The 23,084-nt window shown below is 60.3% G+C and overlaps 1 protein-coding gene across 3 annotated transcripts in view; it reads left to right on the top strand.

The window, feature by feature from the left end:
• DPP9 (dipeptidyl peptidase 9) overlaps window positions 1-21,332 on the top strand; it is a 36,689-nt gene extending 15,357 nt beyond the window's left edge. For 2 of the 3 annotated variants that reach the window (XM_012769237.3, XM_075998299.1), the window contains 14 exons: window positions 125-253; window positions 2,119-2,180; window positions 3,783-3,883; window positions 5,473-5,650; window positions 5,873-6,035; window positions 8,565-8,644; window positions 11,063-11,215; window positions 11,662-11,797; window positions 13,817-13,962; window positions 14,611-14,757; window positions 15,591-15,743; window positions 16,301-16,443; window positions 17,840-17,951; window positions 20,155-21,332. In XM_012769237.3, the coding sequence (XP_012624691.2) occupies window positions 125-253; window positions 2,119-2,180; window positions 3,783-3,883; window positions 5,473-5,650; window positions 5,873-6,035; window positions 8,565-8,644; window positions 11,063-11,215; window positions 11,662-11,797; window positions 13,817-13,962; window positions 14,611-14,757; window positions 15,591-15,743; window positions 16,301-16,443; window positions 17,840-17,951; window positions 20,155-20,247 (1,796 nt within the window). In that variant the 3' untranslated portion in view covers window positions 20,248-21,332. Of the gene's footprint in view, window positions 1-124; window positions 254-2,118; window positions 2,181-3,782; window positions 3,884-5,472; window positions 5,651-5,872; window positions 6,036-8,564; window positions 8,645-11,062; window positions 11,216-11,661; window positions 11,798-13,816; window positions 13,963-14,610; window positions 14,758-15,590; window positions 15,744-15,859; window positions 15,995-16,300; window positions 16,444-17,839; window positions 17,952-20,154 lie in introns of those variants that run through there. The other variant, XM_075998298.1, reaches the window with a different exon arrangement.
• The last annotated feature ends 1,752 nt before the right edge of the window (window positions 21,333-23,084 follow it).

The raw sequence follows: 23,084 nt of genomic DNA on the forward strand, positions 1-23,084 counted from the left end.
AGTTCAGCCCCTTCACCCCATGTGGCCCCTCCTGTGCCCTCTCACGCTGCGGGAGGGAGCGGGCGGGGCAGGGGGGAGGGAGCGGGCGGGGGCGTCCTCCGCAGCTCGCCCTGCCCCCACGCAGGTTCCGAGGGTGTGACCACACTGCGGATGCTGTACGAGGAGGTGGACGAGTCCGAGGTCGAGGTCATCCACGTGCCCTCTCCTGCACTGGAGGAAAGGAAGACCGACTCGTACCGGTACCCCCGGACAGGTGAGCACCTGGGACAGGGCAGCGGGCTCGGCCAGAGGCCCAAGGCCACCCGGGCTGTTCGCCAGGCACCTGTGGGATCTCAGGAGGGGATTTCTGCCCTTTGCGGGTCACTTCCCACTCCTGGCTTACCTAGGCCCCACCACCCTTTAGCTCAGAGGTCAGCAGACTGTCTCTGCGAAGGGCCAGAGAGCAGAAATTTCAGGCTTGGTGGCTGAGACAGTCCCTTCCAACTGTTGGACTCTGCTACTGTGTCACGAAAGAAGGAGGTACAGGGCTGTCCTGCGTGGCCAGTGGAACTTCACTGAAGCTTGAGTTGCAATAATTCAAACTCGAATTGGCCAGGCTCGGTGGCTCATGCCTGTAATCCCAGCACTCTGGGAGGCCAAGGTGCAAGGATGGCTTAAGGCCAAGAATTCAAGACCAGCCTGAGCAAGAGCAAGACCCCGTCTCTACTAAAAAAAAAAATAGAAAAATTAGCCGGGTGCGGTGCTCCTGTAGTACCAGCTACTCGGGAGCAGCTGGAGCCGCAGTAAGCTGTGATGATGCCACTGCACTCCAGCCCGGGCCACAGAGCAGAGTCTGTCTTTAAAAAGCAAACAAGCAAACAGAAAACCACAGCCTTGCATATGATTTTCAAATTAGACAAAATATCACTGTTGTTTTGATTTTCTTTTTAACCACTTGAAAATGTAAGATGGCTTTTTAGCTGCACGGAAGCGGCAGGCCGGCTGAGTTTGCCCCACAGGCCGTGGTTTATCAACCCCTGGTACAGCCAGACGGGACACGGGGTTTGGCTTTCCGCGCTCTGTCTCATCCTCCCCTTCTGCCCTGGTGTTGTCAGTGACTTTCTCAACCCTCTGTGACACCTGCGTTTCTGTCGCACCAACTCAGCTCCCTCACAGAGCAAAACCAGGCCTCAGCGTGACAGGGCCTGGGAGCCACTCTGTCCCTTGGGCTGACCCGCCTCTCCCTGAGAGCACAGACTCGAGCGTGCCGAGTTCTGGAAGAGGTGCCGGACTCACATGAGAAATCAGTGTCTCCCAGGTTATTTTAATACCCTCTGAGTCGAGCAGAGCGCACGTGCGGGCCAGACGCCACGCCGGGCCACCCGCGTGCACCCCATGGAGGGGCGACAGAGTCATCGCTGCGACGCTTGCCGAGCGTCTGCTCCGGGCTGTGCTGGGCGCAGCTTCCCATGTGATGCGTCCAGTCCCTGCCGCCTGTGGGCTACGTCGCTCTTCCCCCATAGTTTCACAGATGAGGAAACTGAGGCTCAGGGATGTCACTTGCCCAGGGGGCCAAAGTTGAGATTTGTCCTAAGTCTGCCTGAACAAATAAGCTTTCTCTACTCTGCCGTGACCCGCACCCCCTGCTGGAGCCTGAGGCCTCGTGGAGCAGGGCTGGCCTGTGGCCACCTGTCTCCCAAGGGCTTAGGCCCAGCCGTCCGGCACAAGCCCTCGTTTTGCACAGGACATGCACCACTGTGACGCACCCCGTCCTTGCAACCATCTCTCAAGTTTTCTGCGGGCAGGGAAGGTGTCCTCTTGGTGACTGTGTCCCCCACAGCTCTAACTCCCAGCATAGGGTCTGGCCTGTGTCCTTACGTGATACAGTCAGGTGGCATGTCACTGTCAGGTTCGTGGTCTAGACCCAACATCAGAAAATCCCCACCTGGAGGGCTTGGAGCCTGTACCAGGGAGGGTGACACGCCAGCACAGAGACCCTGGGACACCTGCCGTCTCCCGCCCTTCGCCCCACTGGCTGTGCCTCCTCTCTGCAGACGTCACCCCACAGTCCCAGACCCACACCCAGCTCTCGGCACCCACAGGCACACCTGCCGACTCAGCTCAGTTCCGTCTTTGCAGGCAGCAAGAATCCCAGGATCGCGCTGAAACTGGCCGAGTTCCAGACTGACAGTCAGGGCAAGGTAAGGGGGCCTGGTGTGTCCTACAGAAGCTTCCAGATGAAGGAGAGAGGAGCCAGGGAGGCAATTGGATGGGACCAGCAGGCCACCCTCCCCGCTTCTGGCAGGTGCTCCCGGGCACCAGATGCTGGCCCAACCCTGCTGCCCTCTGTCTGCCCGGCCGTGGGCCATGCCTTCGTCTCTGAGCTTCTAAAACAGAACTCAGTGGGACCCCAACCTCAGCGAGCCTGTTCCCCTGCCCCAGCATTTTGGGCAAGTCCTCATGGGTCACTGCAGTAGATCCATCAACTGTCATGGGATGGGCAGTGTTCTGGATCCTTCTTTGTGTCGCCTCATCAGCATCGAGTCAAGGGGCCCTCATCACCCGGGGAGTGAGTCTCATGCTGCACAGGGCCTCGCAGCCCCCAGCAGCACAGACGTCGTCACTGCAAAGGGAAGCGGCCACTAGCGAATGGCCCCTGTGACTGTGCCCGTCCGCCGCCAGCCCTGCACATCCCTTCTGTCTGTCACGTTCCTGCCCACCCCCCACCCCCGGGGCCTTTGGTAGCCACGGGCCGATCGGGCCTCTTGAGAAATCGCAAATTCCACAAGACACGGGGCGCTGTGAAGTTAGCCAGCCTCTCGTTAGAGAACCGCTCAGAGACAGAGCCCTGTGCGCAGAGGCTGGGACGGAGAAGAGTGGCGGACCGTGGGGATGCCAGGCGTCCTGGGAAACCCCCCACTCCGGGGGTAAGAGTTTTGGACAAGCCAGGGAGGCCATCGCCTGCTTTTGCAAAAATGACATCTTGTGTGGTGTTTTATGGGGGTGTATAAGATGAAATGCCTCTGTTCTCATCATTTTGGGGTCTAGGTTTTATTTTTGGCATGATCAGGCCCTCACCAAACCTCTTTTACACTCGTGACTGGAACATTCTGGCAAATTTTAGGGGGATCTGCCCTCAATGGCCTTGTTGGCGGTCTGCGTGACGCCCGCGAGTCCCGCCAGGCTGTTTTAAACGGCTCCTCACTCTCAAGGACGCGCAGGGTTCTGAGGCAGCCCCGTGCTCGCGACCTGCTCGAGTGGTAGAGCCGGGTGCCCGGCTCCCTTTCTCCCTGCTGTCCGGCAGGTGCGAGGAAGCCAGGACATCCAGAGGCCGGGCTTGCCCAAGGCCACCTGGCTCGCAGGGCCAGTGCAGCCAGCACCTTTGGTGTCTCGAGGCAGCTGGGGTGCTGCAATTGGCTCATGGGCCCACTTGCCCTCATAGGGTGACTAGAGGAATCTGCCCGGAGGCTAAACGTCCAAGGTCACAGAGTTGGCAGGTAGCTCCTTCCGGGTCCTTGCCTCAGCTTGCAGGTGGCCGCCCACTCCCTGCGTCTCTTCACGAAACGGTCTCCCTGGGCCTGTCTGTGTCCACGTGTCCGCCTCTCATAAGGACACCTGTCGTAGAGCCTGCCCTCTGGCCCAGTGCAGCCCGGCTTACCGGATTCCATCTACTGTGACCCTGTTTCCATAGAAGCTCACTTGCTGAGGTCCTGGGGGTTAGGACTGCAGTGTTGGGATTGAGGGAGGGGCAGGATCCAACCTCCACGGCAGCCAGAGTGTCACCCACGTCTGTCTCCCTCCAGATCGTGTCCAGCCAGGAGAAAGAGCTGGTGCAGCCCTTCAGCGTTCTGTTCCCGATGGTGGAGTACGTCGCCAGGGCTGGCTGGACGCGAGACGGCAAGTAGTGAGTGTCTGCGTCTGGTGCCACCCGAGGAGTTCACACTCGGGGCCCGGGGACCCTGGGTGGGCCACAAGAGCCGCCTCCCACCCTCCTCGCCACTCTGTCTGCTCAGGTGTCCTGTGGTGCCACGAACAGGGCGGGTCTCGGCCCCCCAGCATGGCTCTGTTCCCTGCCTCCCCTGGTTTGCAGAGATTCTCCTGACCTCAGCCAGTCGGGACACCAGGCTGGATCTCTAAGTCCCGTGGTTGGTACCACCAGACATGGTGGCCAAGTTTCCCAAACTGGGGCTCAGACCCGAGAGGGGGTTTCAGGTGGCCCCAGGCAGTAAGAAACCCTGAGTCACAAAGCCCAGGTGCTCCCTTGTGCTTGTTTTCCAACACGCCAGCCCACGTCAAGGTGGAACATCTCTTTAACGCCTTCTAAACCAGGGGCCCCAAACCCCGGCCGCCAGATCCGTCCCCCGCCTGGCTGTACAGCCCGTGGGCACGGACGGACTCTCACACTTTTAAAAGATGGGGGAGGAGAAAATTGGAAGAAGATGATGTTATCACACATGAGAACACTACGAGAGTCACACTTCAGTGTCCATAAATAAAAGTTTTATGTGCACACGGCCACCGTCATTCACCCGCTGGCTGCAGTGGCGGCTGTGTCACTGTAACAGCAGAGTCCAGAAGCTGTGTGGCCCACAAAGCTGAAATATTTGCTGTGTGGCCCTGTTATAGGGAAACAGTGTGCGTCCCTCTGCTGTTTCTCTTCTGCTTATGGTATTCATGTGTCTCCTTTTAAAATAAATTTAAGGGCCGGGCGCGGTGGCTCACACCTGTAATCCTAGTACTCTGGGAGGCCGAGGTGGGCGGATTGCTGGAGGTCAGGAGTTTGAAACCAGCCTAAGCAAGAGCGAGACCCCGTCTCTACTATAGATAGAAAGAAATTAATTGGCCAACTAATATATATACAAAAAATTAGCTGGGCACGGTGGCACATACCTGTAGTCTCAGCTACTCAGGAGGCTGAGGCAGCAGGATTGCTTGAGCCCAGGAGATTGAGGTTGCTGTGAGCTAGGCTGACACCACGGCACTCACTCCAGCCTGGGCAACAAAGCGAGACTCTGTCTCAAAAAAATTAATTAATTAATTAAATAAAATAAATTTAAGTTAGGCTGGGTATGGTGGCACCTGAAATCCAGCCGTTTGGGAGGCTGAGGCAGGAGGATCACTTGAGGCCAGGAGTTCGAGACCAGCCTGGGCAATATAGCAAGACCCCATCTCTACAAAAAATGAGAAAATTAGCCAGGTGCGGTGGTGAGCACCTATAGTCACAGCTACTGGGGAGGCTAAGGCAGGAGGATTGCTTGAGCCCAGGAGTTGGAGGCTGCAGTGAGCTACAGCCTCGTCACTGCACTCCAGCCGAGGTGGCAGAGGGAGATTCTGTCTCAAAAAATTAATTATATTAATGTAAGTTAAAAGATTGTCCGTGTAGAGGGAAAGGGGAAATAAAGGACAGCACCAAACTTGGAGAGGTGGACTCTGTGTCCCCTGCCCACCTCTGACGGCCACTGAGGCTCCTGGCTTCCTTCCGTCTCTTCGCAGTGCCTGGGCCATGTTCCTGGACCGGCCGCAGCAGCGGCTCCAGCTGGTCCTCCTTCCCCCGGCCCTGTTCATCCCGGCCACCGAGAACGAGGAGCAGCGGCTGGCCTTCGCCAGAGCCGTCCCCAAGAACGTCCAGCCGTACGTGGTATACGAAGAGGTCACCAACGTCTGGATCAATGTAAGCCTTGTGCCCCATCTGAGCCCCTGGGGTCAGGCCGTCCCCACCCCCAGGGCCCCAGTGGGGCAGAAGGCCAGTGACGGGTGGGGTTTGCCCCCGCGAGGGGAAGTTCTTGGCTGTCCCCCGGCCGGGCAGGGGGAGAGTCCAGGGGGCTGGTAGCCTGGCCGGCTGCAGAGCCGCATCTCCCCACCGCTGACACATCTTCTCCTGCCGCCCACACAGGTCCACGACATCTTCTACCCCTTCCCGCAGTCAGAGGGGGACGAGGAGCTCTGCTTCCTCCGCGCCAACGAGTGCAAGACCGGCTTCTGCCACTTGTACAAAGTCACTGCCGTTTTAAAACCCAAGGGCTACGACTGGAGTGAGCCCTTCGCCCCTGGGGAAGGTGAGCAGAGCGTGATGAGTGCCACTGACTCGTGGCATCCTGAGTGGCATCTGTGGCTCCGTGTGCCGCATGTTCTCGGATGGGCCCTGCTGATGAGCTTGGCCCCGGGGGTGCGGGGGGGAGGGGACACAGGGAGGAGTAAGAGGCCAGTTCCCTGAGGAGTGTTTGTGACCTGGCAGGGGTGAAGGTAGCTAAGTGCTCGAGTATGCAGTCAGCAGTATTTATTGAGCACCTACTACGTGTTAGGCCCTTAGTACCACCAGGAGTCAGCAAACTATGGTCCACAGGTCAAGTCCGGCCCGCCACCTGTTTTCATGAGTAAAGTTTTATTGGCACACAGCCATACCCACTGGTTCGCAGATGGTGGCTGCTTTCGGACCACAGAGTTGAGGAGTCCCAGCAGAAACTGTCTCAAAAAGCCATTAAGAGAAAGTATTTGCTCCTGGTCCTTTGTAGAAAAAGTTGCCAATCCCACTCCAGGTGCTAAGGCTATAATTGTAAAAAAAAAGAAACGTTCTCGCTAGTGTGGAACATTCCAGTGGAGGAGACAGACAGTAACCCCAAAATAATTAAAGATGCCGTCTAAGGTGCGTGGCAAAGGGACACGGGCAAGGGTGGTAGGTAGGGGGACAGGGAAGGGAGTGAGGAGCCTTCTCTGGGTAACATGCATGGAGCCAGGGTTTGGAGGAGGTGATGGGGCCACACGGCACACTCTAGGCAGAGGACACAGCCCATGCAAAGGCCCTGGGGCAGGACCGGGCCTGGTGTGTTGGAGGCACAAAGAGGAGGCCCGTGTGGCTGGAACAGAGTGAGGAGGGGAGGGGAGAGAAGGGACGGGGCAGGTCATGCAGGGCCTGTAGAGCTGCAGGGAGGACTTGGGCTATGAGGGAAACAGGAAGTCGTTGCTCTGACATTGGTTTAAGGTGATCTTTCTGCTTGCTGCGTGGACACAGGCTGAGGGGCAGGACTGGGGCGGTGGCAGTGGCTGAGCCGTGTCCACAGGATCTTGGATATGCTCTGACAGCCAAGTGGATGCAGTTTGCCTGAGGCCAGTCTAGGACAGACTCGGGCCATTTTAGAAGAGAGGAGCCCACAGTCGGGCTGGGCGTGTTCAGGGTGAAGTGCCCGCCAGCGGCAGTGCTGGGGGGGGCCGGTCCTGTGCGTGGTGTTCAGGAGAACAGGATGGATTCACAGCGGGAACGTGGGTGGCCCTGCCCATGGATGGCGTCTCAGCCTTAGGACGGGACGGAGCTCTAGAGGGACCGTCCAGGCAGAGTGGCCGTGTGGCCAGAGAGCCCAGTTGGGGCTCTTGTGGTTTGGACCAGGGCCTCCCCTGGGAACTGAGAACTTTGGTCTGCATCATTCTCTGGGGCGGGCCGTCCTGGGCACTGCAGGTGCTGAGCAGCGTCCCTGCCTCCACCACCCCATGTAAGAGCAGCCCCCACCCTGATAACCACACATGTCTCCAGACGTTGCTCAGTGTGCCCAGAGGGCAGGACTGCCCCAAGTGAGCCAACAGTGTAGAGATAGAGCCCACAGACCAGACCGAGGCCATCGCCAGGCTGCTGAGTCAGGCACGGGCGAGGGGTGACGGTCCTCCCGCAGGTCGGACTGGCTGAGCCATCTCAGAAGGAAGGGACCTTGCTTTGTTGGTCAGAGCTTTGCCTCTAGTCTGTCTGGTTTAGCCACCACCCCCGACATTCAGAGTCCTCGTTTCTGCCTCCCCTGGAAAGTGGGGAGTTGTGCTCGAGTTGCTAATGCCAGGCGGTCACAGGGTGGGGCTGGCGGCAGCTGCCACTAAGCCGGGGACACCGACCTTCCAGGGTGCCGCAGTGCCCCTCGGGGGACCTCCCAGCCTTTGAGGTGGGTGCCCGGGTTCCCCAGTACCCTGCTCCGGGGCTGTGTCTGTGCCACGCATGTCCCTGACGGGGAGCGCAGAGTGGGGACGGGACCGAAGTGATGCTGGGTCCCAAGGAAACAGTGAGGACGCGGGCTGGAGCCCCTGTGGCCGGACTCGGGTTCCCGCCAGCCTTGTGGCAGCCAGACTCGGCCGCACCACTGCTCCAGGAGAAGCTTCCATCGCTGTTCCTGGGCCGTCGTCCCACCCCAGGGAGTCGTTCGCGACAGTGTGCTCTAGGCACGGAAGGTTAAGGAGGAAGAATGAGCCTTCGTGCGCAGGCTGGTCTCAAGTAGATTCTCATACGTGTCGACACCCGTCCTGTGCGCTGGTCCCAGTCACCTGGTGAAAACCCTCACTTGAGGTCTCTCTCCACCCCCCAAAACTGTGGAAAACCTGGGAAATGCTGGACCTGCCGTCCTCATGGCGCAAATCGGCCCCACAACCACGTCCCGCGGCTCGGGCCCAGCCAGCCACCCCTCCCATCTCCTCGTGGCCTGAGTTGGCATCCGAGCTTGCCACAAACCTGGGTTGTGGCGGCTCCGTGGCAAGTCCTCTTGCGTGGTGTTTGGCCTGCGGGTTCCGTGTCACTCCCCGCGTTCCTTCACCTCTCGTCCTCTCCTCGCTTCCAGATGAATTTAAGTGCCCCATCGCGGAGGAGATCGCCCTGACCAGCGGCGAATGGGAGGTTTTGGCAAGGCACGGCTCCAAGGTACCAGTCTGCTTGCTGCCCCTCTGCCGCACGCATGTGTGTCCCACGCACGTGTGTCGCACGCATGTGTGTCCCACGCACGTGTGTCGCACACGTGTGTCGCACACACGGGACACGCACAGGTGCACCCCAGCCCACACCAGGCCTGCATGCCTGTGGCTTCTCTCTTCCCTCCCGCTGCTCCCACCACACCGCCCCCGGGGCTGGGTTCCAGCCAGGCGCAGGTGAGGAAGCAGGGCCTGTCCCCGGCTCCCTCGCTTCTGTCCTGTTCTCTGCCCAGCAGGTCCCGGCGGGGAGGGCCTCGCGGCTCCCCGCGCCACCTGGGCCGTTTCATTAGCTTCCCTGCGCTCCAGGAAACCACGCTCCCCAGGTGTGCATGGCGGGGTCATCCCTCCCTACCGTAGAGTTGACAGGCTGCCTCTGGCCACAGCCCACCCCGGCCAGCCCCAGGAGGTTCCCAAACAAGTACAGCCGCAGAGATGACAGCATCTCCTCACCTGCCCCAGATGCGGCGTCACAAAAGCATGGCGAGGCCTGACCTCAGCCCAGAGTCATAGTCTGGGGGTCTGGCCAGAGAAGGGGAGCGGAGCACCCCAGCGCAGCACAGAGGGGCAGCATGGCTCAGCCTTCCTGGGGGGCAGAGATGGGCTCTGTGACATCGTTAGTATGCACCTCATGTGACCAGGCAGACGGGACGTGGACCCCACAAGGTCCCAGAGCCTTGGGAGATGTTTGCACAGAACTATGCGTTCACACGGTGAGAACGGCTGTCAGCAAACACCCGAGCCAGCGAGCGGGGGTGCCGTGGCCTGGTCTGGGCTGTGTAGACAGCCGACAGCCGCGGGGGTCCCGGTACAACCAGTCCCGTCCAAACTTCCCACCACAGACGTGGAATGGCATCCCAAATTTCCAGGAAGGAAGCAAGTTATACAATGAGAGCGCAGCCCCTTTCTGTATAATCTCACGTCCACACCGCTACGAGTGAGTGGAGGGGAGAAGGTTGTCCCCAAAAGGTGATGCAGCAGTTGGTGGTCACCTGGTCCCCTCTGCTCTGCTGGGCCACAGTCACCCCATCTCACAGCCCGGCTCGGGCCTGGCTGGCTGGGCACTAAGACTCACTCTACTCACCTGTGAAATGGGGGTGTTAGATAGCTCCAAACCTTTCGTCGTTACAGCGCAGTCTCACGCACACGCTCACTCACACAGACACCCATAGGGACCCTGCTTTAAAGTACTGTAATTTTGGGAGGTGGGTTTTTTTTATTTTATTTTATACATTTGTTTTTGAGACAGGGTCTCACTCTGTCACTCAGGCTGGAGTGCAGTGGCATTATCACAGCTCACTGCAGCCTCCAAGTCCTAGGCTCAAGTGAGCCCCCCCTCTTTGGCCTCCCAGAGTGCCGGGACCACCGCGCCTGGCCCCAAAGTACTGTAACTTGAAGACCTCAACGTGGCGTCTGCGCCCCTGTCCCCCACGAGCCGGTGTCATCACCTCCCTGTGTCGGTTTGAGTGTGGCCACAGAGAATTGTGCTGGAACGATGGACCAGTCCTGTCTGGGCATTGAACTTGCTGCCAGTTTTTCAGTCTTAAAAACACTGAGGGCCCCGTGTCCGGATTGCGGGGGCCTCGCGGGCGATTCCTCGAGAACGCCATTCCTGGGTCAGAGGATGTGCCCTTTGGAGGTGTTTGGCCCCCGAGCTGCCAGGGTGGCCCAGACAGGCGGCAGCGGGTCACATCCCCGCAGCAGCGTGTGGGCCCCACCTGCAAGTCTGCCCCACTGTCCCCCATGCATGAGGCCGTTTGTCCTCAGTGTCTTCACTTCTCTTGAGGTCCCTGTCCCCACCCCAGGCTCCAGCCACCTCTGCTGGCCTCTGCAGGCTGGTTCCGTTTTCTTTTCTGCAATCGGTCACAGTGGGCTCTCTCCTCGGCGGCAGCGCTTGCTCCCGAGACTGTGGGGGTGCAGGCACTTGCTGGAGAAGCCGCAGCCGCCTCTAGGCAGGAGCAGCTCGAGCCTCCTTCCTGCCGTTCCTGGGCTTTCACCTGAGAGCCACCCTGGGAACGTTCCCCCAGGAGATGGGCGGGTGGGCCTCTGAGCACCTGGGTGGGGGAAGGGGGCTGAGCAGACCGGGGACAGGGGCCTTCCCTCAGCCTCTGTCCCGGCTCAGGGCCTGGAACCAGCCATGTGGGGTCGGGGTACCAGAGAACTGCCTGCAGCCAGCCAGCCAGATCAGAGGTGCCCTGGCCCGCGGGTCGGATAAGCGCATCTCCCAGAGGCGGTTCCTTCCCAGCTGGGGGGCGATCCGCTCTCCTGTCCACAGAGCGCCAGGCCCATCCTACGGGCCAGGGCGAGGGGCCTGGGATAGGGAGGCGTGGGAAGTCCAGGGCGTGTGTGTCACAGGAGCCCCCGTCTCCCACAGATCTGGGTCAACGAGGAGACCAAGCTGGTGTACTTCCAAGGCACAAAGGACACGCCGCTGGAGCACCACCTCTACGTGGTCAGCTACGAGTCTGCCGGGGAGATCGTGCGCCTCACCACGCCCGGCTTCTCCCACAGCTGCTCCATGAGCCAGGTGGGCTGCTCCCCCGCCCCAAGGTGCCCCCCACCTCCCTGGTAAGGGAGGAAGAGGATGGTGCACCCCCCCCACACACAGTAGAGACTGATGGAGCCCTGGGGCCTGTGCACCTAGCTGGGGCTGCCTCTCCACGTCCCTTAGTCCCTCGGAATATCCTAGAACCTCAGGCACTAGGTGTGCAGAGGGGCCCCCAAGTCCAGGGCAAGAGTCAGTAGCAGTTTGTGGGCTGCAAAACCAGCAAGATGGGCAGGCCCGTGGGCCGCTGGACAGGGGACAGGTTTCTCCTGGTCTCAGTTTCCTTTGGTGGGTGGCGCTCTGAGGTTTCAGTAATGGAGCAGGGAGTGGGTGTGGCACACAGTCGAAGGCCAGAACTTGGTGACAGGCCCAGGCGGGAGGGTTAGCAGCATCCCGAGGTGCTCAGCAGCCCCTTGTCCCGCCCGCAGAACTTCGACATGTTCATCAGCCACTACAGCAGCGTGAGCACGCCGCCCTGCGTGCACGTCTACAAGCTGAGCGGCCCTGACGACGACCCCCTGCACAAGCAGCCGCGGTTCTGGGCCAGCATGATGGAGGCCGCCAGTGAGTACCCGGCCCTGTCCCCTCGGGAGCCTCAGCCGGTCCCCACCCCCCAGTCCCGGACACCCAGGCCCTTCCCAGGAGCCCAGGAACTCGACAGGGGACACACCCAGTGGCCCCACCACCGTCTGAGGGCCCTGCCATCTGTCACAGTCTCGAGTCTGAGCTGCACTAGGGCACTGTCCCTTGCAGGGAACCCGGCAGGGCTTCAGCTCTGGGCCAACTATGTGCCCGCCTGTCACGAGTGGGACACAGACCCTGTTCTTGGGGAGCTCTGGGCTGGCAGGAAGGTGGAGAGTGACACTTGGAACAAGGGCAGTCAGTGCAGATGGGACACCAGTGTCTGCCTGAGCCCACTCAGAGCCCACCCTGGTGCTCGGGCTTTTTGCTTCACCTTCGTCCCTGCCCCTGGCGTCCTGGCTGGGGCAGCGCCCAGAGGGCCCCTACAGGCGACCGTGCACAGAGCGGCCGGCCATGTCGGAGCCTGTGCAGAGCAGACATCCCAAAGCCTTTGTCTGAGAAAGAAGCCGGGGTTGGTCATGAGAGGGCTCCTTGGACACAAGAGGCCTCCGGACACCACAAGAGCCTAGGATCAGCCGGGACACTGCACGGGTGGTCCTGGGTTCCAATTCTGGCTCCAGCACACACAGGATGCACGACCTTAGGCGTCAGTTTATCACTCTTCAGTGTTTCCTTCTCTGGGCTGGGCACGATGGCTCATGCCTGTAATCCCAGCACTTTGGGAGGCTGAGGTTGAGGATCGCTTGAGGCCAGGAGTTTGAGACCAGCCTGGGCAACATAGTAAGACTCTGTCTTTACCTAAAAAATTTTTAAATTAGCTGAGCGTGGTGCACACCTGTCGTCCCAGCTACTCAGAAGGCTGAGGCAGGAGGATTGCTTGACGTCAGGAGTTGGAGGCTGCAGTGAGCTGTGATTGGGCCACTGTACTCTAGCCTGGGTGACCGAGCCTAAGACCCTGTCTCTCAAAAAGAAGAGCAAAGTTGTTTTTTTCATCAGTAAAATGATATGAACAAGCATGTAGAATGAAAAACTATGGCCAACATACTGCCTGGTGCCCCAAAATCACTCCATAAAAAGGACGACCTACCCTAGTTCTGACTTTACTCTATTGGTATGTTTCTAGAACATTCTAGAAAATAGTCCCTGGCACATACGGGCTGTTTTGTGGGCTGGAGAGCATTTTATGATACCCTCACCACCTGGAGCAGAAATGGATCCTGGGCCCCTCTCCACTGGCGCTCTCCTCGACTCCCCTGTCAGCCCTGAGACAGGCCAGTGCCTGGCCCTGGTGTTACAGATGGAGAAACTGAGGCTGGGAATGGGGGCAGGGATTGGCACTTGGGCACCCTGGGTTTCAGCAAACTCCTAATCTGTGCCGCGTTTGAAGACCACCTGTGTCAGGAGTCAGCACACTGTGGCCAGATCCGTCCACACAGTCATTTACGTGGCGTATGGCCATAGTAGCAGACGACACCCGTCGGCCCCGCCAAGCCGAAGATGCCTGCTCTCTGGCCTTCAGAGTAGTCTGCTCCCGACCTCAGACCTCATTGCCCTTTACTGGTCTTCCTGTAAACTGACTCACCTGCATTTACCTAAGGAAACTAAGGAAAAATCCATGAGAAGTCGACTTCAGATTAGCTCTTGGTCAAATTCCAGAGGCGTCAGCACCTCCATGGGGGCCTGCGGGTATCAGGGCTGCTGAGGACAGTCCTTGGTCCTGGGGTGCGAGGAGGATGGCAGGAGAGAGTGGTGGGGAATCGCCTTCTGGCCTGGGGAACCGCTGTCTGAGCTTCCATGCCGTCCACCCGCGGCGGCATCCCGCACGGCAGGGCTCTGCCTCTGCACCCCGGGAAGTGCCGGACGGTGGGTGCTGGGGTCTGCCCGCCAGGCCTGGGGCAAGGCCGCGGAGCGAGGGGTCAGGTGGACGTGGTTTGGCCGGACGTGGCTGCCCTGGCCGCCCGGCGCCCTCGGCCCCACAGCACAGCCGCTCGTCTCCCGCAGGCTGCCCCCCGGACTACGTGCCCCCGGAAATCTTCCACTTCCACACGCGCGCGGACGTGCGGCTCTACGGCATGATCTACAAGCCGCACGCCGTGCAGCCGGGCAAGAAGCACCCCACCGTCCTCTTTGTGTACGGAGGCCCGCAGGTGGGTGCCCGGTGGGGGAGGGTCAGCGGGAGGCGACGGCCACGTTCCCGGCGCCCTGCTCCCCGCCGCTCTGTCCTGAGCACGCTCGTTCTGCTCTGCGTCTGTCCCCCCAGCCCTGGCTCCCTCCCGGATGGCCTCCCTTCCCCCTCCGCCTGCCCGGTCTCCCTTGTCCTCTGGGAAGCCCCCTGTCACCAGCTTAGAACAGAGGAGGCCTTGGGCCCACTGCCCTGAGCAGGGCCGGGACCAGGCAGGTGGATCCGTTGATTGTGGGGCGTCTCACCCAGGGCAGCTCTGCCCCCCCTTCAGGGAGCACTGGGCATCATCTGGGGACATTGGTGGTTGTCACAGCTGAGGAAGGGGAGCTCCTGGCATGGGGCAGGAGACAGGGACACCGCGCAGCACCCTGCAGCGCCCAGGACGGCCCCTCCCCACAGAGCCACCTGCCCCTCATATCAGTGGAGTCAAAGTGGCTTCCAGGGAGGGCCAGGGCACTTCCGACCCTGTCACTCTCCGAGTGTCCCCAGAGCCTCAAGACAAAGCATAGGCACGTTCATTGAGCTCTAAGGCCCTGTCCTGTCCCTGTCCCGCTGGGTCCCTGGCTGGACTTGTCCCTTGGGCCCAGAGCACCACGTCCTCCGTCGCCCGCAGGTGCAGCTGGTGAATAACTCCTTCAAGGGCATCAAGTACTTGCGGCTCAACACGCTGGCGTCGCTGGGCTACGCCGTGGTCGTGATCGACGGCAGGGGCTCGTGTCAGCGGGGGCTGCGCTTCGAGGGGGCCCTAAAGAACCAGATGGTAACTTCCCTTCAGTCTCGCGGGCCCAGCTCCTGTGGGGCGCGGGCAGTGCCGGCCGGGGTGGCCTGGGCACAGTGAGGTGGCCTTTTGGACTCAAGGGGGCATCTGCTCTGCTGCTCAGCTCCGAGCTGTGCCCTGTGGAGACATGGGGACACACGCGTGCAATCCGGTGCCTGAGCTCTCGGCACGGCCCTGTCCACGGGAAGTCCCGAGGGCTGGGCTGGTGGCTATAGAAGCAGTGTCATTAATAGCAGTGGTGGCGATGGCTGCCGTCTCAGTCCGGTTTTGCTGCTGCAACAAACGCCCAGGCTGGGGGCCTATGAGGGATATACGTTTATTTCTCGGGGTTCGGGTGGGCAGGGAGTCCGAGAGCAAGGTGCCAACGGGGCTGGTGTCTGGTGGGGTGGCTCTCTGCTTCCAAGACAAAGGCCTCGTGGCGACCTTGGGTGGAGCTGCGGACAGGACGCAGACGCCCAGGCCCTAGCAGTGGCACTGAGGGTGGTAGTGGTGACGGTGCCAGTGACGGCATCAGCCAGTCTTTGAGCCCTAGCTCCTGCCAGGACGCGCCAGGTCTCTTTTCGCCCTGGCGCCCTCTCCACGTCAGTGTGCCTGTCTCAGGGTTGAGCAGACCAGGCCCAGGGAGGGGACGGGCCTTTCCCAGAGGTGCTGGCCCAGGAGGTGGCAGAGCAGGGCTGGTGCCGGGTCTGGCAGGCCCTGCGGAGCCAGGTGGCCCCCAGAGAGCCACTCGTGACCCCAGAGGGAGAAGACAGAGGTGGGACTGCAGCGGTACGCCTGGGAGGAGGCCGCTGAGAGGTGCCCGGCCTCGTCCCCAGGGCCAGGTGGAGATCGAGGACCAGGTGGAGGGCTTGCAGTTCGTGGCTGAGAAGTACGGCTTCATCGACCTGAGCCGCGTCGCCATCCACGGCTGGTCCTACGGGGGCTTCCTCTCGCTCATGGGGCTGATCCACAAGCCCCAGGTGTTCAAGGTGGGTCCCACCCCCGGCCAGCCCGCTGCGCGCCCACCCCTCCCCGTCCGTGCCCGCCCGCCGCCCCCAGAGGCGCCTCGGCAGGGGCCTTGCCACGTGGCTGTTTCTCCCCGCAGCAGCCCCACGGGGCCGAGCCCCCCTCCTCATTGCCCGCCACCGCTGACCCCAGGATGGCATCCGGCTGCGCAAAACCCTGCCAGCAGCTCTCTGTGGGAGGCTGAGCCCGGGACCCCGGCCTCGGATGGGCAGAGGTGGGGCATGGTGTGAGGAGCGGCGGGAGGGGCCCCGGGCCAGCGGCACCGCCAGGGCGCTGCGGGGCGCGGCCATGAGGAGGAGGAGGCGGCGGAAGGGCAGGGGGAGCAGGGCCCCCACCCGCCCGTGGTGCCCTGCCCGCCCTGGAGCAGCTCACGGCCCACGGGGACACGGTCTGAGGGCCCCTCCCGCCAGCCCCAAGTGCATGACCGCTCCTGTGCTCAGGGAGGCCCCGGGACGGCGGGCACAGGCTCCCTGACCGACGCCCCGTCTCTCTCTCTGTCCCCGTCCGCTGTGTCCTTCAGGTGGCCATCGCGGGCGCTCCAGTCACGGTCTGGATGGCCTATGACACAGGGTACACGGAGCGCTACATGGACGTGCCAGAGAACAACCAGCAGGGCTACGAGGCGGGTTCCGTGGCCCTGCACGTGGAGAAGCTGCCCAACGAGTAAGGACCGCACCCTGCAGCCCTCGAGGGCTCTCCCGCCACCCCAGGGGCCTGCTGCTTCTCCAGCCATCGGGCATACTCCTCTGCCCCAGCTGGCTTGAGCCACGGACCCCAGGCCACCCTCACACCTCCCCCATGGTGCCCTGTGGCCTTGGCAGGTTTGGCATCAGCCTGTGTGTGTCTTGAAGCCGCCATCCCCTCCCCCCGCCAGTCCTCCTTCCTCACCACCCCCCCGGGAAGGGGCGCCCAAGGGTGCTCATGGAGGGAGGAGGCCCTGGCCCTACCCTCAGAAAGATGAAGGGAGCCGGAGCCACACCCTTGTCATGCACCGGCTGTCCTAAGTGGTGTCCTAAATGGTGACAGCGTCCAGGGCTATGGGACCAGTTCAGATGTCCTGTTTCACACTTTGACGTTGGCCTTGGCCTCACTTTCTGATGGAGAGAGAAGGGCACTGCCACTTCCTGGGTGTCTCCGTCAGGTTGGCGTCAGCCGGGATCCTGCGCAGTTGCGGGGATGCTTTAGTCCCCCTGCGTCGCTCTCCCCAGGGTCTGGAGAGTGGCCTGGGCTTCCGGCGAGGGTAGCGTGGCATCTCCCGGGACTCAGCACCCTGGACCTGGCTGTCCAGCGTGAGAGCCGGTCGCCACACTCATCCAGATCAACTAAACGAATGAATCCGTTGGGACAGAGCACAGATTGGCAGCTGCCCAGGGATGGGGAGTCACTGCTAATGGGAACAGGGTTTGGCTTCAGGGTGATGGAATGTTCCGGAACTAGGGAGAGGTGGTGGTCGCACATTGTGAATGCACCAAATGCCACTGAATCCTGTACTTTTACCTGGTTACGTTTAGGTTATGTGAATTTTACCACAGTTAGATTATTTAGTTGTATGCAGTGGTGTGCACTTGTAGTCCCAGCAGTTTAGGAGGCCGAGGCAGGATCATTTGAGCCCAGAAGTTCAAGGCTGCATTGAGCTATGATGACACCACTGCACTCCAGCCTGGGTGACAGAGAGAGATTTTGTCCCCAAAAACAAAAACAATTTCTGTTCATCAGTCATTCCTGCCACATTTCAAGCGTTGGGTGGTCCAGTCTAGAACATTCTGTTGCCGGCTGTGCTGTGGACCAGCGTGCTGTGGAGCCTCTCCTGTAGCTCAGGGACCTGTTCGCACAGACACATGCTCCTGTCCCCTCCCTGCCTGGGAGCAAGGGGGTCTTCCAGACCCGCCAGTTGTGGCCCAGGCTTACGGAGCCGGGGCGGGGGAGAGACTCAGCCCAGTTGGGACGATGGGCAGTGGCTGGAGCCGCTCGGGGCTTGCGGAATTCTGGACTCGCCAGTCCCTCTCCTGCCCCGGCTCGAGCCCAGCCTCACACCCCCTTCACCCTCACTGCGTTCCAGGCCCAACCGCCTGCTCATCCTCCACGGCTTCCTGGATGAAAACGTGCACTTTTTCCACACAAACTTCCTCGTCTCGCAGCTGATCCGAGCGGGAAAACCTTACCAGCTCCAGGTGGGTGGCTCCTGGGGGCACCTGTACTGGGTGGTCCCGGGCGTGGCAAGGCAGCCTGGTCCAAGGTGTTTCCCACCAGAGGCAGAGGCTCCAGGGTCCCTGCTCCCAACACTGCTGCCCTGCGCTCCTGAGCGTCCCTGCTCACGGTCCCTTCATCTGTCAGTCGTGGGTGGATCACACCTGGGAGCACAGGGTGGGGGTGGGGTGCACTGTCCCAGCCCAGGGCCTGGGAGGGAGGTCGCTGAAATTGACATTTTGACACAAACTTAGAAGCAACCACAGGCTGCTGAAGGCATCTAGCAAGACCGTTGCTAAGGGGTCAGTGGCCCTAGAGGAACTCCCGGGGCGGGTAACATTTAAGGGTTCTGGCGTGAGTGAGGAGGCACCAGGGCTGGGGACCCACATGTGGACACAGAAACGTGGAAAGGGAGCAGCTTCCTGACAGGGGACCAGCCAGAGGGGGCTGAGGAAGGGGCAGGGCTGGCTGGGCGGGGCCTTGGCTGTGGGGGCGGGGCTCGGTGGCAAGGGGGTGGGCCTTGAGGATGAGGGGTGGAGCCTTTGGTTAGGAGGATGGGGCTTCTGCAGAATGGGGATGGTCTCAGTGAGGCGGGGCTTCAGTGGTGGGGTGTGGCTTTAAAGGGGCAGAGCTCATTGAGGGGCGGGGCCTTTGGTGACGGGTGAGGCTTCTTTAAAGTGGCAGGGCCCCCTTGTGGGGTGAAGAGCTGAACCCTCAGCAGGACTCCCCTGGGCCCCCACATCCCAAGCTGCCCTGGAGGCACGTTCCTCACAAACAGGCGCAGGTGGGGACAGGGTCAGGAGGATCTGTGACGGAACCTCGGGTGGCCCTTCTGAGCAGCCTCCGGCCGCACTTCCCCATCTGCAAAATGGGCACTGTAACCCTGCCTCCTGGGTGCTTGGAGGCCACATGAGTCCTCGCAGGAAAAGCGCTTAGCACACGAGGTGGGGCCGGGGTGGAAGCAGGGCAGTGTTTGGGATGCATGGAGCGCACCCCGCCTTGCTTCAGACACCCCGAAACAGCTGGACTGGCGGCTGGCAGCCACAGGCCCTCTCTGTTCGCAAATCACATCTGCCTCGTGCCAGGCCTTGGGTTGGGGGCCGAGAGTTCAGTAGAGAGACCCGAGCCCCTCCCTCTGCCCTCCCAGCTCGGGGAGGGACAAGTGACGGAGCAGCCAGGACCCAGGGTGGCGTGGCAGTGCGGGCACAGCATGAGCGATGGCTGTGGTGGGCTCACGGGATCTGTCCCGGGTGCTGCCAGTGCCTGGGCTGGGGCAGACAGGGCCCGTGAGGTGGCAGGGGCTGCAGGACCCGAGGCCAGTCAGGCCATGGGTCCATGTCAGGCCGACGCAGTCTCGCACAGGCTGGGGACCATATCGTCCAACTCTAGATTCATCCGGAACCAGATAAGGAAGGCAAGGGTGTAGGGGGAGAGCAGCGGGCGGCTTGGTGCGCTCCCAGGCCAACGGGCCAGGGTGGCAGCCGTGGGCCAGGGCATGTCTAGAGAGCCCATCTCCGCCGCACGGGCCGCCCCGCCTTGCTGCCGGCGCGCCAGTGTTCTCCGGGGGAGTCCGGCCGCCAGCCCCCAGAGGGCGGGGCGCTGTTCCTGTGCCCATCAGCACCTTGGGAGACCCCGCTCTGCGGCCAGGGGCAGGACACGCACTCCGTGTCCCTCCACCCGAGGGCCTGGATGTCACTGGGCCAGGTCCCAGGACACTAGGGAGCTCCCTGTCACTGTCCCCCTTTTGGCTTAATCCCCCTTGGGTGGTAAGAGAACCCAGAAAACACAAAGCTTGCGGGGCGGCCATGGGGGCCTAGAGCTTGTCGAGTGCAGTTGAAACATGGCCTTGTGGTGAAAGGAAATTAGGACGAGGACCCCAGGTGTCTCTGAGGCTTGCAGCCTTGGCCTCGGCCTCCTCCACAGAGACGGGTCTGTCCCTCGGCAGGTTTGGCGGGTGCGTGGCACTTTATAGAGCTTGTCTTGCCAGATCCTCCCAGCGAGCCTGTGGAGTCCGCACTCATGTCGTTTTTGAGAAGGGCTAGAGTTAACGCTGCGAGTCAGTGGTACAGGTGGGACTCGAACCCAGGTTCACGGGCCTCAGCCTTTCCTGTCGGCATCGTGTGCCTGGTGGGGGGGGAGCCCTGGGTGGTCCCGCAGCACCCCCAGCCTGCCTCGTGTCTCACCCAGATCTACCCCAACGAGAGACACAGTATTCGCTGCCCGGAGTCGGGCGAGCACTACGAAGTCACGCTGCTGCACTTTCTGCAAGAATACCTCTGAGCCCGCCGCGCCGCCTCGGCTGCCTGCCCGCCGCCCGGAGCCGTCACAGCAGAGCACAAGTGGCTTTGAGGCCGCCACCACCACCCGGGGACCAGGCGGGAGGGACCGAGTGGCCCCACGGGCCCGGACGGGACGCCTCTCCTACCCCGCTGGCCAGCCCTGCTGCCCCGAGGAGCCGCCGCCTTCGCCACCCTGACGCCTTTTATCGTTTTCTTACTGCTCCTGGGTTTTGCCTGCTACTGCTTGGTGGTCAGGACAGAGAGATGGTGGCCGGTCCCTCCGAGGCTTGGCCTCGGCCATCGCACCTTCTGCAAGGAGGAAGCCACCCGCCGCTGGGCACGGGGGAAGCCGGAGCTCAGGCCACCCCGGCCAGAAGAGACTCGGAGGAGCGGAGGGCCCTCCACCTGTGACTCCCGGTGGCCCTCGGTCTCCTGACCCGGCCAGCCACCGTCCCCAGCACAGAAGCATGCAATTGCCTGTCCTCCCCACCAGCCCCCCACTTCATGTTTGTGGTTTGTTTTAGGGGGTGTTTTTCATAACTATTTAAAAGACAGAAAGCAAGGGGTGCCTATATCTAGACTCGCTGTGGGGTTTCAACCCAGCCCCTGGTGAGCCCCAAAGCCCAAGCGGAGAGTCGGAGAGTCGTGAGGGCCCGGCAGGAGGAGCGGCCAGGGCCTGCTGGGAGGACCGCACCCTCCCACGCCCGCCTCTCCCCCGAGCTTTCAGGCAGGGACTGAAACTCGTCGAGCTTCAGCGCTCTGCTGGTCAGCGGCCGCTGTCCCCTCCCCAGCCCAGCTGTCAGGCCACATGTCTGTCCGGCCCATGCCCACCAGGGGTTCCGGGGTTGGGAGTTGGAACCGCCCCCACCTCAGGGTTATACTGTCCCCTTCCTTTCCCTCCCACCAAGAGTTCTGCCAGTGGTGGGCCAAAAAAAAAAAAAAAACAAGAAGAAGAAGAAGAAAAAAAAATACAGAAACAAACCACCTCTACATATTATGGAAAGAAAATATTTTTGTCAATTCTTATTCTTTTATAATTATGCGTGTAAGAAGTAGACTCATTAAACGATTCCAGATGGAAACGTGCCCCTGCCTCAGGTTCCTTCTACATCCTGGGCTCCTCTGAGTGGCAGGGGCATCCCAGGCAGTGATCACCACCTCCCAGGTCTTGGCAGTCACCAGGGACCACTGGGGACCTGGGGCTGCCCTGGCACGGGCCCAGGAGGGCTGTCACAGCCCCTAGCAGATCCCCACCCCTGATCACACTGGTCCAGGGAGCACAGTCCCAGCTGTCCTGGTGAGAGCATTTTGAGTCCTCAGAGGTCCAGAAGGTCGGTTGGTCTCTAGGGACCCAGCACAGGATGTCGGGTGTGGTCTCTGCTCCCCCAGCGCCACGGCACAGCCGGAACCGAAGCACCCGTCAGCCACCAGCACTTCCAGGATCACGAAATGCCTCGGCCAGGAAGGGCAGGCCGAGCCCCCTTCACATCTGTCCCAACAGCAAGACACCAACAAGGGAGACCCCGGTGACCACACTCAGGGCGTGCAGTTGTGCTGCTGACAGCAGGGAGGGACTGCCCGACCCAGTCCACTCTCTCCATCCTTTGGAAAGCTCCCCTTTAAAAAAAATGGGTTTTGGCCAGGCGTGGTTGCTCACGCCTGTAATCCTAGCACTCTGGGAGGCCGAGGCGGGCGGATTGCTCGAGGTCAGGAGTTGGAAACCAACCTGAGCAAGAGCGAGACCCCGTCTCTACTATAAATAGAAAGAAATTAATTGGCCAACTAATATATATAGAAAAAAATTAGCTGGGCATGGTGGCTCATGCCTGTAGTCCCAGCTACTCAGGCTGAGGCAGCAGGATCACTTGAGCCCAGGAGTATGAGGTTGCTGTGAGCTAGGCTGGCGCCACGGCACTCTAGCCTGGGCAACAAAGCAACACTCTGTCTCAAAAAACAAACAAACAAACAAAAAATGGGTTTTAAAGAGAAATAAATCTCAGTACAAAAAAGGATATTTAGGGGAAAGACATCTTTTTGCCTCCCTAGAGATAACCTCTCCCCCCCATCTAGCATGTTCTTCCAGGAACAGCCCACGCGTGTATGTCCACACACAGGTAGGTAATGATTGTGTTCACCTATATCGTGGTTTTTTTGCTGAATATATCTTGGTAGCTATGCCTCATTATTGTGCTAGATCTGCCTTATTTTTTTTAATGCCTGCATTCTAGTCCGTTGTGCAAATGTGCTGTCATTTATTTCGCCAGTCCCTAATACACAGCCCATTCTGGATTTTTAGTTAGTGTAAGTCAGGAACAGCAAATTTTAAAGGGCCTGATGGTAAATATTTTCGATTTTGTGGGTCAGCCTCTGTGGCAGCTATTCAGCTCTGCCATTGTAGCACAAAGACAGCCTTAGATAAAATGTAAATGAATGGGTGTGCCAATAAAACTTTATTTACAAAATCAGGCAGCTGGCCAGATTTGGCCCACTCCTGTATAAATGATCCTGCAGCAAATAGATTTATATGTGTTTTTGGTGCATACATATATATTCATAAGATAAATTCCTAGAATTTAGCAAAAGGCATATTCACTTTTAATTTTGAAGAATATTATTATATCAAATTACCTTCCAAATGGAATGCCTCAAAGTACACTCCTACCAAGAGAGAAGTGTACCTATTTCTCAAGTGCTCAGTATTATGTGTTATCAGTTTTTTCTTTGCCCATCTTATTAAATACAAGAGAAATGTGGCATCTCACTGCACTTTGAACTCACATTTCTCTTACATATGTGGATCTTCTTTTTCACATTTTAAGTCATCTGTTTTCTGGTAAT

The sequence above is a fragment of the Microcebus murinus genome, chromosome 27, assembly GCF_040939455.1.
Source record: "Microcebus murinus isolate Inina chromosome 27, M.murinus_Inina_mat1.0, whole genome shotgun sequence".
NCBI lineage: Eukaryota > Metazoa > Chordata > Mammalia > Primates > Cheirogaleidae > Microcebus > Microcebus murinus.